Source organism: Hoplias malabaricus, chromosome 17, assembly GCF_029633855.1.
Source record: "Hoplias malabaricus isolate fHopMal1 chromosome 17, fHopMal1.hap1, whole genome shotgun sequence".
Lineage (NCBI taxonomy): Eukaryota > Metazoa > Chordata > Actinopteri > Characiformes > Erythrinidae > Hoplias > Hoplias malabaricus.
Genome location: NC_089816.1, coordinates 32302869 through 32315744, shown reverse-complemented (window position 1 = coordinate 32315744; position 12876 = coordinate 32302869). Strand labels below are relative to the sequence as shown.

Genomic DNA, 12876 nt, shown 5'->3' with positions numbered 1-12876 from the left:
GAAGGGGGGATGCCACACAGTGGTAAAAAATGGCCTTGACCCAACTTTTTTGGGATTTGTTGACACCATGAAATTTTGAAACAACATATTTTTCCCTTAAAATGATACATTCTCTCAGTTTAAACTTTTGATCTGTGATTTTTGTTCTATTCTGAATAAAATATTAGATGTTGGCGCCTCCACATCATTGCATTCAGTTTTTATTCACAATTTGTTTAGTGTCCCAACTTTTTTGGAATCCGGATTGTATTATTACTACACACAGCCACAGGGACCTGGAGGTTGTGGGTTCGATTCCCACTCTGGGTGACTGTGAGGAGTTGGTGTGTTCTCCCCGTGTCCACATGGGCTTCCTCCGGGTGCTCCGGTTTCCTCCCACAGTCCAAAAACACACGTTGGTAGGTTGATTTGGCGACTCAAGTGACTGTAGGTGTGAGTGTGTGAGTGAATGTGAGTGTGTGTGTTGCCCTGTGAAGGACTGGCACCCCCTCCAGGGTGTATTCCTGCCTTATATATATAAATAATGTCACACAATATAAAACTTAATAAAAATCTTAAAAGCTGTGTTTACCTGGTCAGGACAGTGACCTAAATGCCTTGGTCCTATATCAGCCCTCTGTCTTCCAAAATCTTCAGGCTGCAATTACGTAAGAGCCAAATTAGAAGCAAGCAAGGAATTTTAGGGTAAATGTAAAACATTCAGTGTTTTCTGCCTTGCATAAGACTCCTCTTTTAATCATTTTATTCTGGGAACCATTTCATGGCATCAAGACCTGGGTTTTTTCCAAGTTCACCTGAATGATATCATTCTTTCTTATGGACATGACATTATGTGGACATAACCCACTCTCCTTAAAGATAACACATTTTTTAAGGCCATGAACTGAATCTAATCTTATTTTTGCTTTCAACATAGCTCCATGTGCTGTAAACAAGGATGCTCTGTGATTTTCATTCAGTGACTCATGATTCTTGTTCTCTGGAGTGGTTTGCACAGTGACGATATACTAAATTGTTTTAAATCAACCCTTTAGGTTGTTTTCATTTATCTTGAAATGAAAACGTGTAATGAATACCTGAATTTATCAGGTATGTCTTCATTTATCGTAAATCAACTCTTTTTTCATTTGGGAGACATGGTTGACCATCTCACAATGAAATCATGTTTACTTAAAGAATATATAAGTGAGAGATGTGTCTAAGGTTCCCCTCGATCAAGGTTCTATCCAGTGTGTATTGCTATTCTGCCACAAAATTAACAGCTCTCTGTTCACATTCTTTAACACATGTAAACCAAATCCAGTTTTATTTCTCCATAAACTCTAAACCATACACCCCTTGCATGTGGGAAAACAGTCCATTGGAGCTAAGAAAAAAATCCAATCACCATCTGTAAATTATTAGCTGGAGTAGTGTCCTCTCCAAAGCAAGTCATCTTTGAATAACTCTTATTTCTTTTATCATTTGCATCATTAAAGTTAATGTTAGTTAAACTAATTTTCTCTTACCTCATTCTTGACATTCCGTTTTGTGCTCTCCTCTTGTAGGCCTCTCTGGTTTTGCTCAGTCTCTCCTTTCAATAACAGCTCCTGCAGCTCCAGCCACTGAAAGGCCTGTAACTGCCTTTTCTGCTGCTGACACACAAAACAGTTTTAAACATCCTAAAATAATTATTCAAACAATGTCTCAACTCTTTCAAATGCAGTACAAATAACTGCAAAACTTGAAAATATATACCCTGAATCACACCTACTAAAAGAACTTAGTACACTCTATTTTTAATTCCACATAAATTATTCCACATAATATACAAGACTAAACAAATCATTCAGACCCCCTCTAGTTTGATTAAAACATTTTAATCCCAGGACCTGCTGTTAAAGCAAAGCTATAGTGAGAGCATTTTTGCTCACAGCCTTGTTGAACATATTACCATTTTAATAAGGAACAATCTGGTACTCATAAAAGTTCTTAAATAATACAGGCCTATTTATAGAAATATTTTTAGTGGCTTGCAAGTTTTTTGTTTGATTGTTTTGTTTTTTTTTTGCTCTACATTATTGGTGTCATAATATAACTGAGATAGAGTTCATTTTTATTAGCTTCTTGACATTCATAAACCTTGGAAGTAACAGCTAATTATTTTCATATAGTTAACTAACCTAAATTTGCCCATTAGAATTTTGTAATATCTGCCTTTCAACTTTATAACATGAAATCACAGTGTTATACTCTCATGACAGAAAATAATACAGTACACCTTTTCCTATTGTTATAGTATATCATAGCATATTATTTCAAATGTAAGGGCTCTCTCCTCACTCCTGCAATGAAAATTTTAGCATTTCACTTATTAGATAAACTGTTAAAAACAAATAGAAAAAAATTGCTTTAGTTATTTGAAAAAATGTCACCCATACATCTTCAAGGAATTTTCTCTGCTCCTGTTGTTGTTCGATCCTCCTCTGTCTGTCAGCATGTAGCTGTTTCTTGTAGCACTCCTGATCCTGAAGCTGCTGCTGGAGAAGCTGGGCCTGTCTCTGAGCTTCAGAGCAGCTTTTATTCTCCTGCTGCAGGCGGAGGAACTCTCGCCTTAATGTTGATTCTCCAGGAAGGTTGACTATAGAACTAAGCAATATTTGAAAACACACACAGAGACACACACACACACACATACACACCTGTTTTAATACACTGTTGGGTCACAGGATCATGCATATCTCATATCGTCACTGTCAGAAGAAACTTTTTAGAAAATAAGCACAAAAAAAAAATCTTTATCTGCTTGATAAGATTCTCCAGATATTTTGATGTTTGCAGCAGTGTAAATAATAATAATAATGATAATAATAATAATAATAATAATAATAAACAAAAATGTTAAAAAGGAAGATAAACATAAGGTTTTGTTCAGAAAGCAATGATTATGCATGATCCCATATATGGTGTTTGACCAAAAAATAAAAATAAATTTGCACCCATTAACATTGAAATGCCTTTAATTCTTTCAACAATTTATGCCAAATTCATGGATGTAATATCCTGGTCCTTCAGTACACTCAGGTATTCAGCTGACTTTTTTGCCATATAATTTTACTGAGACCTGAAATAATATCTGAGCAGTATTTTTTGGGGGAAACAGGGTTAATATGGACCACATGAACTTTTTCCATTGTCCACAACCCAATATTTAAGGTGTCTAGCAATCTGAGAACTTTTTTGTAGTTAGCCTTACTAACAAGTGGTTTTCCCATGGCAACACAGCTGTCCTTGTGAGTTCTCATTGAAATGTTATTGTGTGAAAATGCTTTCTTCAAATAATTACCATAGCTGTAAATTCAAACTTTTACTTTTTTGTAATTTCTTCCAGTCATATGTCTTACGCATATTCACTAGTTCTTCACTATACCTCCTCGTTTTAATAACGCAGTGGACATGCTTTTTAGATACTGTAATATCTTTTTCACTCCTATAAGCTATCAAACATAGCTTAAGAATAGATACTAACTGCATCCATTAGGATTAAAATCATTCTAGCCAGCAAAAACATTAATCACTGTAGGAATTAAGTTAGTAGTTAGTTTTTTTTGCCAGGCAGGTAATCTAGACAGTCATTGGCTGTTGAAGTTTTTGATATCATAAAAACATTTTAAACATTTTAAATTTACTTCTAGCCAATGATTAGCCTACCCAAACTGCACTCCTTACTCCTTGCAGTGTACAGACATTTCCCTTCTATTTTGTACCCTTTTGGTGCTGTGCTACACTGCTGAGTTTTAATTCATAATTATGCAACATATGGTAGATTATGATTAACTATAATTAATTCGGATTCATCTATGATGTCTTAGATCAAAACAAATAAAGAGTAATACCCAAATGGTTGTTAGGAGCAGTATACAAAAAAGTCACTTTATGTACTATGCTATAGTTTGACTGTAGCACAGTGTATAAATAAATATAATCACATTTCCTGTTAAGATATCATTCTGAGTAAGAAGGAAATACAAGGAAACTATGCAAGGTGTTAAAATCTAATTTGAGTGCAAAAAAGAACATATAGCTAATGTACAAATACTTTATTGGAAACGTTGTAAGATTTAGAGTATAAGATCTTTAATTTGGTACTAGCATTGTAGGTTAGACCTCTGTTCCTCTAGTTTTCAAAACAAATCAGAGCCTTTTGTACTGAAAATGTACAAAAACAAGTGCATAAACCCAACAGTATTTTGTGCCAGTGACATATGGCATAAGATGGCCACTCTAAAAACACATAAAACAGAGCATCTGTTGACAACAGATGTATTGCTGATGAGAGGTATTTAGAGGGTCTAAATTGTAAGGCCAGAAAGTGATTACATAAACAGCAAGTTGTATCAATGCCCTCTGCCTTCCACAATATTTTCCTAGACTTATGATATTTATCTGACCTAAATGCATGCATACCTGGGCTCTCCCTCATCTTCATTTACTTCATTCTCTTCATCACTTCCGCTGTATTCATATTCTGTCTCCTCTGTAATATTTGCACACAAAATACAAAAAACAAGGTTAATATTGTAATGAAATGTACTAAAAGATTTTACCAATGGATTGTTAAAAAATATAACTAGATTATATCATGTAAAAATTATCATTAATGTAAAATCAGTTAGTGTAGAGAAATATTTTCAAATGTGCATGAACAGCTTTAATAAATTCCACTGAAAAAAATATTTAAAAATAATGGATAACGCTAGAGCTTAAAGCTACTATCCACTCATATTTAAGTGTAGAAAATAAGCATTTACACATACTATTTTCAATAGAGTGTATATTAAAATACTAACATAAATTATTTAGTTAAAAGTTCAAAAATCTCCTGCATGCTGTGAGCTGACAGTCGACTGGCAGGATGATGGAAGTAGCATCATTATGGCAATGTAAAAAACATGGTGTTGGTAGTAAAGTGCCAGCAGGTTCTAACCAGAATCTAGAGGAGAAAACCCTGATGCTAGTGTGTGCAGCAGATGAGAGCTCAGTAGCGGCTGGCAACAAAACATTGTACATTTTACTGAGGATCCATGTTCTACTCTGCCTCGGTACACCAAATGCTGGCCACCCAAAAAAAAAAACCCAATAGCAGCAGAAAGTGGGAGAGTTTGCATGCCACTTCTAGAGGCTTAAATGCAACCAGGGGACTGTCAGTAAAGTTTGGTGCTATTGTATGTTTTGGCAAACACCTTCGGTAGTAGTATTAAAGAAATCTGGACACAGGAGATTTATAAATAAATATAAATATTAAATATTTCATTAAAAATATCCCCATGATAAACCACTATGTAAATGATTTATGCTAACTCTTATCTTCTGTGGCAGACTTGACACCACCTAAGCCAAATTTAGTCAACTCCAACTCAAATTCAACAGAACACCACCATGGGAAAAAATCCTGGATCAATATATATGTTCCACTTCAGACACATTGATTATATAATTCATCAAAAGTGTGAAAATGAATGGAGAGTGGTTTTGAGGTCGCTCAGTGGGACAGAGGAGTAAAATGTCCCCATGCATTGGGTTTTGGAACAGTGGAAATGAATTCTTTGGAGTGACAGAGGTCCATACAATACATCTGAGTAGAACTGGAATGTGTTTGTGATGTTTAATAATGCTCTTTTTGCTGACTGCAATCTAATCTTCACAATTTAAAATGTAGTCCAATAATAAATTGTAGTAAAGTTACTCTTAACTAGCCATTTATTTTAGAAAAAGTCCTGGATATATACTGTGTTTGTGTGTGTGTATGTGTATGTGTGGGTGTAAACGTGGCCCTTAGCTAGAGTAAATGCTAGCTGAACATATTTGCGTATATTAGCTATGCTTTTAGCACTTCTCCTATAGTACAGTTACAGATGATTGTCCCATTTCATGTGTCAAATGATGTGAGGTAAAGCCATTGTTCACCTTTTTCGCTTTTCTTCTTCCTAGTTCTATCCAGGTGGTCTCTTAGCATCATGCGAACTTGCCTTTCATTCAAGTCTTTGATAAACGGATGACGCAGAAGTGTGTCAGTGCCTGGCCTGTGCAGGTAGTTCTTTACCAGACAGCTCTCCACAAATGTCAGAAACTTCTTAGACCTTGGATATTACACAACACAAGTTAGCGTTATACATTTAATCTTAAATAATGTGCACATTTTGAAAAACGGGGGAAAATAGCTAACATTTTAATTACACACACACACACACTATATATATATATATATATAGTATACAATGCATTGATCTTCTTTACAGCAACAGCGATTGCACAAAGCACAAGCGTGAAAACAGCTGTGTTGGGAGCAAATGTGCTGGTAGCTGGTATAGGTGTGGTTGTGCTGGGAGCTGCCACAGGAGATCTTGGTGCTGGAGAGACTTTGCTCTAGGGGTCAGCATAGAAGGAGCTGTGAAAATAATGACAGATGCAGCTTGCAGCGACATCCATGAATGCAGGTGGTCCCTATGTAAGTATTTTATTGACGAACATTTTTAAGTAAAAGAACAGGTTGAATAAATATAATTGAATGGTAAACTTACTGAATTACAGTTGGCTTACATTTGTATGTCTGCAATTTAAACCTTTTGTGCTTCCTAAAATTTAGGAAAAGTTTATATTAAATCTCTACCCACATGAATCATGTCATCACTGTGGACATACTTAATAAAAAGAAAGTGTTCAATGACCCAGATACAATTCCAAAACATTAAGATAAAACAAACAAACAAACAAACAAACACCTTGTCTAGTTTCTTACTTTACCTTTTGGAGTTCAGTCCAGGATTTCAGCCTGTTAAATCCAGTTTGAAAATTTTCTCTTAAATTTCTGTGACCCAGACCAAGAGCAGCAGAGCACCCAAAAGGATGGATTTCGTAAGAGATCAGAGTACCATCCCCCAACCAACGAGGACCCAGCTTTAAAGAACGTTTCTGGGTCCTGTTCAATCAGCAATTATGAAGCTTTAAACATGTCATCTGACTTAGAGTTTTAAATATGCCATAAAATATTGTTTTTAAGCCTGTTTCACACTGGAAAATCTCCAGGCTTTACTGGGAAAAATATGTGCCAACGGTCACACCGGCCACATCTGTAACAGGACATCACAGTGATAACAAGCGCATTAAGCGCACTTAAAGGTTGCCACTTTTTTCACAGTGATGAAATTATTGGTGTGGGTAGAGTGTAATTTCTAACCGTTCAAATTTATTTAAATTACACACACATAAAATGTAAACCATTTGTAATTTATTACGTATTCATTAAATTATTTTTATTGAACCTGCTGTTTTACATCAGAAAAAGTTGTCACCGAAATATTTCCATAGGGCCCACACTAATGTATTTGAATGCTCGTCCACAGACTCAGACAGGGTTAGGTCAGACAGGTCTACAGCATCTTCTACTATGGTAGGTGGACCAGCAGCAACATCCACCAATATAGCCGGGCCAACAGCAGTCTACAGAGGTCGGCAGGCCTCCAGGTATGTCCATGGTTGCAGGTGAGTTTGCAGCAATACCCACAAAAGACAGCAAATCTGCAAGGTGGTCCATGGAGACATGCATGCCTTCAGATACTTCCATGACGATAAGCATACCTGCATTGTTGTCCACAGCAACAGGTGATGAAGCCAAGGAGCCAGCGAACACTTTACATACTACATTTCTGTTATCCATCAAATATATAAGGCACTGACTGATGGGTGACACACAGATTTGAATTTGGCAATAATCCACAAAAATTCTCCTTCAGGGGGTTTGCTGCATCTGCTGCATCATTTAATTGACCACACCTTGCAGCTTCTCACAGGATGAACCTATTTTATTTTGGCTGAAAATAATGCATCTCCAGCTGCCTGATGGACAGAGGCAGAACAAAGTAGGCATATGGGAGGAGTCAGAAACCAAAATAAAATTAAAGTGCATAGACAACATGTGCTATGCAGCATGAGGAGAGGAAACAACACAGAACCAGCAAAACATGACATTTTCTGTTTGGTGTATAATATAATCAGATGATCATACCATTTTTTGGATTTAAGTTTTGGGGGTGAATTGCGTGGAATGAGAAATAGGGCTCTCATTGGATGCATATCACACAAGGCTGTAGAGAAAAGCATAGAAAACAAATATTATAACCATGAAAAAAAAATCTTATAAGAGCCAAATGCATGTAACACAGTTGATCTGTTGATCCCTGTTCCTTTCATGGAAAATAATCCTCTAACTAGACATAGAGTAATGGACTTGCAAAACATACGGTATTTGGTTGTGACAGAAATTTTATCGTTTAGCCTCTGTACAGCATCACAATGGATTGACAACGAAGAAATATGATTTTACATTTGATTAAAGTCTAGAATTTCAATTATAATTCAAGAGATTTTTAAAATGTTGCAATCACTATCTAGGAATTTTACATACTCCCTCCATTGTTGCTGGTATGTGCAAACAATTTTTGCTCAATATAGCATGACTGACTCAAAAACCCCACAAGCAAACAAACAACAACAGCAACAACAAATACTCTAAGAAAGAGCATAATTTTTAGGAGTGGCCAAATTGACAATTTCAAGGAGAAAATAAAGATACTGAAGATAAAACTGACAGCGGCAAGACCCAAAATCCAGCAGCAACTGAGGGCAGCTAAACCAAATAATCATGGGTTCCAGACTTCAGGCAAAGAGTTTGCAAAGTATTAAAAATATTTGTATTCATAACAATATTATTTTGTCCATTTTCTTGAGCCTGTTAAAACTAAGAGACTATATAAAAAATGAATGCAATTTATAAATATTTAATGAACAATTAAATGTACACTTCCATAACATATCTATTTGTTTAAAATCCAGTTGTGGATAGTGTACAGATGAAACATTTATAAAAGATTTGTCACTGTCCAAATACTTCTGGATCCAACTTTATGCACTGAAACTCACGTGGTGAACCCTCTGCCATTTCCAAAGCTGTGATACCCAGAGACCACAGGTCACTCTAGAAAAAAAAAAACATACAAGTAAAGCATACTTTTGAACTGTCACATCAAAACTTCAATGTCACATATACATAGACATATACAAACAAACAAATTATTCTAATATAAACACGCAGGTGGTACGTATTAAAGTATGGCTGCACAGCACGTATCTAGTTAACAATTATTGGTATTCTGGTATTTGTAATGTCATTTTTTCCCAAATGACTCTTCTTTATGTTTTGGAATATCTATTACACTGGCAAAATCTATTATAAACATGGCCACCGTTATATGGCTGACCAACTTCAAGAAAATAAATTGCTTAATTCACGGACAGCAATTTTGATTAATAATAAATAGTCACTTTTGTAAACACTGTTTGCTACAATTAACTGCTAAACAACTTATTGCTGCTTTAATCATTGGTAAAGATAATCACTGATAGGTGTGTCTAGTTAAAATGCACTGTTACCAACATGACCTGATTTCAACATTTAACACTGTAAAGAATGATAAATAAAAACAAATGTTTCAAGTGGCAAAATCAATGTTGAGCTTTAAAGTTGCAGATGATATTTGCATTTTGGGTTTACCCACTATACAAATTATGATGTCATGCAGCTTGACATAATATTTACAAAAATAAGGGCCTAGTTAAGGAAATATTATAGGATTGTTGATTAAAAATAACAGACTTATATTATAGTAACACAGAGCTGCTGGGCCATAAATTGTTGGATGAACACAGACAAAAGGAAGGTTCTGCAAGAGTTCATAAAAACACTGCCAGGATGCATTGAATTTTGCCTCGAGTTCTGGGGCATTTCAGAGGAAATCCTGCCTCTGCCGGGAGGCTAAAACTGGATCATGGTGTAATTTCCACCAAGAAAACAATCAAAAATTATCTCTACCAATCCTCACTAAAATGGATAACTGAGCACATAATCAAACACCTACAAAACTAAAGGCTCTACACAGAAATGACATATTCCATTTTGCCAAAGTTTTAAGGAATATGTTATCTATATTCATTATATTTAATTGAAAATATATTAATCATAGGGACATATCAATGGGAAAAATAAAATAAAACACCTTTTGAAAGAAAGGTGTATAACCAGTAAATGTAATTTTTAAAAGTATAGTATAATCAATCAGTCCAATCAGTGTGATCAAATATTAATTAGACAAAAGCTATAATTATTTAGCACATGAGCAAAATCCATTGAAACTTAATAGCAATATATAGCAAAATTACATAGCACAATGTGCTAGATATGAAGAACTCACTCTGTAATCATATGTAGCCTCTGGGTTCTCATCACAAGCAATTACTTCAGGAGCCATCCAATATGGTGTCCCAATGAATGTGTTCCTTCTTCCAATTGTCCTGTCCAGCTGAGCACTCACACCAAAATCCACTGAAAAATATAAAAATAAAAAAATGTAAAAGTGGGGTCAGTATATACACTTTGAACAACACACTGATTGACATAAGATATTTATATAAAACCTTAATGTTTGAGACAGATTAAAACAGTAATGTAAACTAAAGGAAATATGAACAGTCTGTTCTTCCTCCTTACCTAGTTTAACCTCAGCATTCTCTGTCAGCAACACGTTCTGTCCTTTGATGTCACGATGGATGACATGGTGTGAGTGGAGATGAGACAGACCCTACACAGTGTTACAATGTCAAGAACACTCATATATAGTATCGATGGACAGAGAAATGCACTCAAATGTAGGAAAGTTCTCACTTTCTTGTCTCCCATTCACCCTGTCAAACACACACACACACAGGTTGTTTTTAAACTTTGTTTGGATGGTGGGGTATACACCAATCAGCCATAACATTAAAGCCATTGTAGACCATCTTGTGCTTTTCCATGCAAATAAAAAACAATATCTGGAACCTTCTCTGGGCATCATTAAAGATGGACTGAGGTGAAGTGGATGATCTGTGCTGGTATCTTATGGAGCTAAATCAATGACATATTTATTTATTCATTCATTTATTTATTGATTTTGAACATAATTTTAAATATTTGAAAAATATTATATATTTTAAATATATTCATATGGCATTTGAAAAGCTTGAAATTCTGAGGTGGTGAAAAATTCATATATATATAAAAAAATAGTACCAAACTACTAAAAACACATGAGAGCACTTGGTGTGATTGATATTTAAGAGACTGTTAATCTCCATTATAAAACAGCACTGATATTCAGTCAGACCTTTATAGAAATATAAACATTTCTACACGCATACGCATAAAATTAAAATACGTTTTGCTTTCCCTGAGAAGCCCACTGGTTGACCACTTGCCTATTCACTGCATGGAACTTACAAGACTCAGCTCCACTCTTTTGCTTTTCCACTAACCAAATCTGGTACCTGGTCCCTGGAACCGGGTTCTTTTTTAGTCCCTGCTCACGTCTGGTACAAAGCGAATAAAGTATGTAATAAATGTGATATGTGAATCTTGCAGAGCACTGATTGGCCAGAGAGACCTTGGGTCAGTGGCCAACGGCGCTCCTCGTAAGCAAAGATAGTAATTTTTGTAAGTGTTTCCAAACTTTGGAATGGGAGTTTTTAGGTCTACTCTAAGCCTACATATAACTTTAACATAAAATACATTAACAAAATATAAATTATGCTTTATTTTGTATGTTTATTGTATGCCAGGATAATTTAGCTAAACCCAAAATTGTAACACACACACACAGACACAGACTATATTTAAACAATCTATATAATTCTAAGGGACACAGCTTGGCCAGCACTCACCCGAAGGACTTCTCTAGAAATGTAAGCAATCCAGTCTTCTTTCAGACAGTTCCCTTTAGTCTTCTTTACCAGATCTGTAACTGAGCCAGCTCCACAATACTCCATCACAAGCTGTGAAAGGTAGGGTAGAGACGGACAGCACAAGAATTAGAATAGTCCCAGCATCAGTTAAGAAAATGTGTGTAATGTGAGTCCAAGCACAATTTCCCAAAATGTACAGATTTGGCATTGCTTGCCATTATGTACTGCCATAAATACATGAGATGATCCTTTTATTTCATGGTTTTGCAAAAGTATTCGAAATAGCTTTAATTGCATGTACATTTAGATATGTACATTTCTCTTTTTACTCAAAAGCCCAATAGGGTTTCTGTTTGAATTTAAAAAAAAGTCTGAATGACCTTGATTAAGAACACGTAAATAAAATCAACCCAAAAGCTACAAATTAATAACCATCTTGTCTATTTCCTTTTATATCACAAGAAATGAGAATATGTGTGCAGCACAGTGGGGTAACAGGTAGTGTTACTGTCACACAGCTCCAGGACTTTGGGGTTGTGAGTTGAAACCCTGCCTCAGGTCAGAGTCTGAAAGGAGTTTCACATTCTCCTAATGTCTCCATGGGTTTCCTCAGGATAGTCCAGTTGCTTAACACAGTCAAAAAATAAATAAATAAATAAAATCCCATTACCATATACTGATATGACTGGCTATTCAATTGTGTTGATAGCTGTGAATTTGTGAGAGTATGTGATGCCCTGTAATGGACTGGCCCATCCAGGATGTGTTCCTGCCTTGTGCCCAAGTTACAGAACGTGAATGAATGAAAGGATATGGGGTCACCCACCCATAGCTGGTCGTCCTGACCTGCAGGACTTTTCTTCACAAAAGCTCCATAGTATGTAGCTATGTTCCTATGATGAGAATATGTCTTCAACATATTTATCTCCAGTTTTATCTCATCTTCCTCCTCCTGCAAGAGAAAATATAACAATCTACATAAAGATTTTATAATAAAACCAGCTTGCATAAAATGATAATTAAATTATATATTAAATCACATAATTGCTCTATGATTTTAATATC

At 35.4% G+C, this 12876-nt stretch overlaps 1 protein-coding gene across 5 annotated transcripts in view; it reads right to left on the bottom strand.

Moving 5' to 3' along the window:
* si:zfos-2326c3.2 (mitogen-activated protein kinase kinase kinase kinase 4) overlaps positions 1–12876 on the bottom strand; it is an 84477-nt gene that overhangs the window by 49519 nt on the left and 22082 nt on the right. For 3 of the 5 annotated variants that reach the window (XR_010795987.1, XM_066649806.1, XM_066649809.1), the window contains exons 4-14: positions 12638–12763; positions 11791–11901; positions 10583–10673; positions 10287–10417; positions 8959–9013; positions 8045–8123; positions 5947–6119; positions 4447–4516; positions 2421–2628; positions 1509–1634; positions 572–637 (exon numbers count right to left, since the gene is read on the bottom strand). Coding sequence is in view for 4 of the 5 variants with exons in the window: in XM_066649806.1 (XP_066505903.1) it covers positions 572–637; positions 1509–1634; positions 2421–2628; positions 4447–4516; positions 5947–6119; positions 8045–8123; positions 8959–9013; positions 10287–10417; positions 10583–10673; positions 11791–11901; positions 12638–12763 (1236 nt within the window). In the remaining variant the exon portion in view is untranslated. The remainder of the gene's footprint in view (positions 1–571; positions 638–1508; positions 1635–2420; positions 2629–4446; positions 4517–5946; positions 6120–8044; positions 8124–8958; positions 9014–10286; positions 10418–10582; positions 10674–11790; positions 11902–12637; positions 12764–12876) is intronic. The other 2 variants (XM_066649807.1, XM_066649808.1) reach the window with 2 other exon arrangements.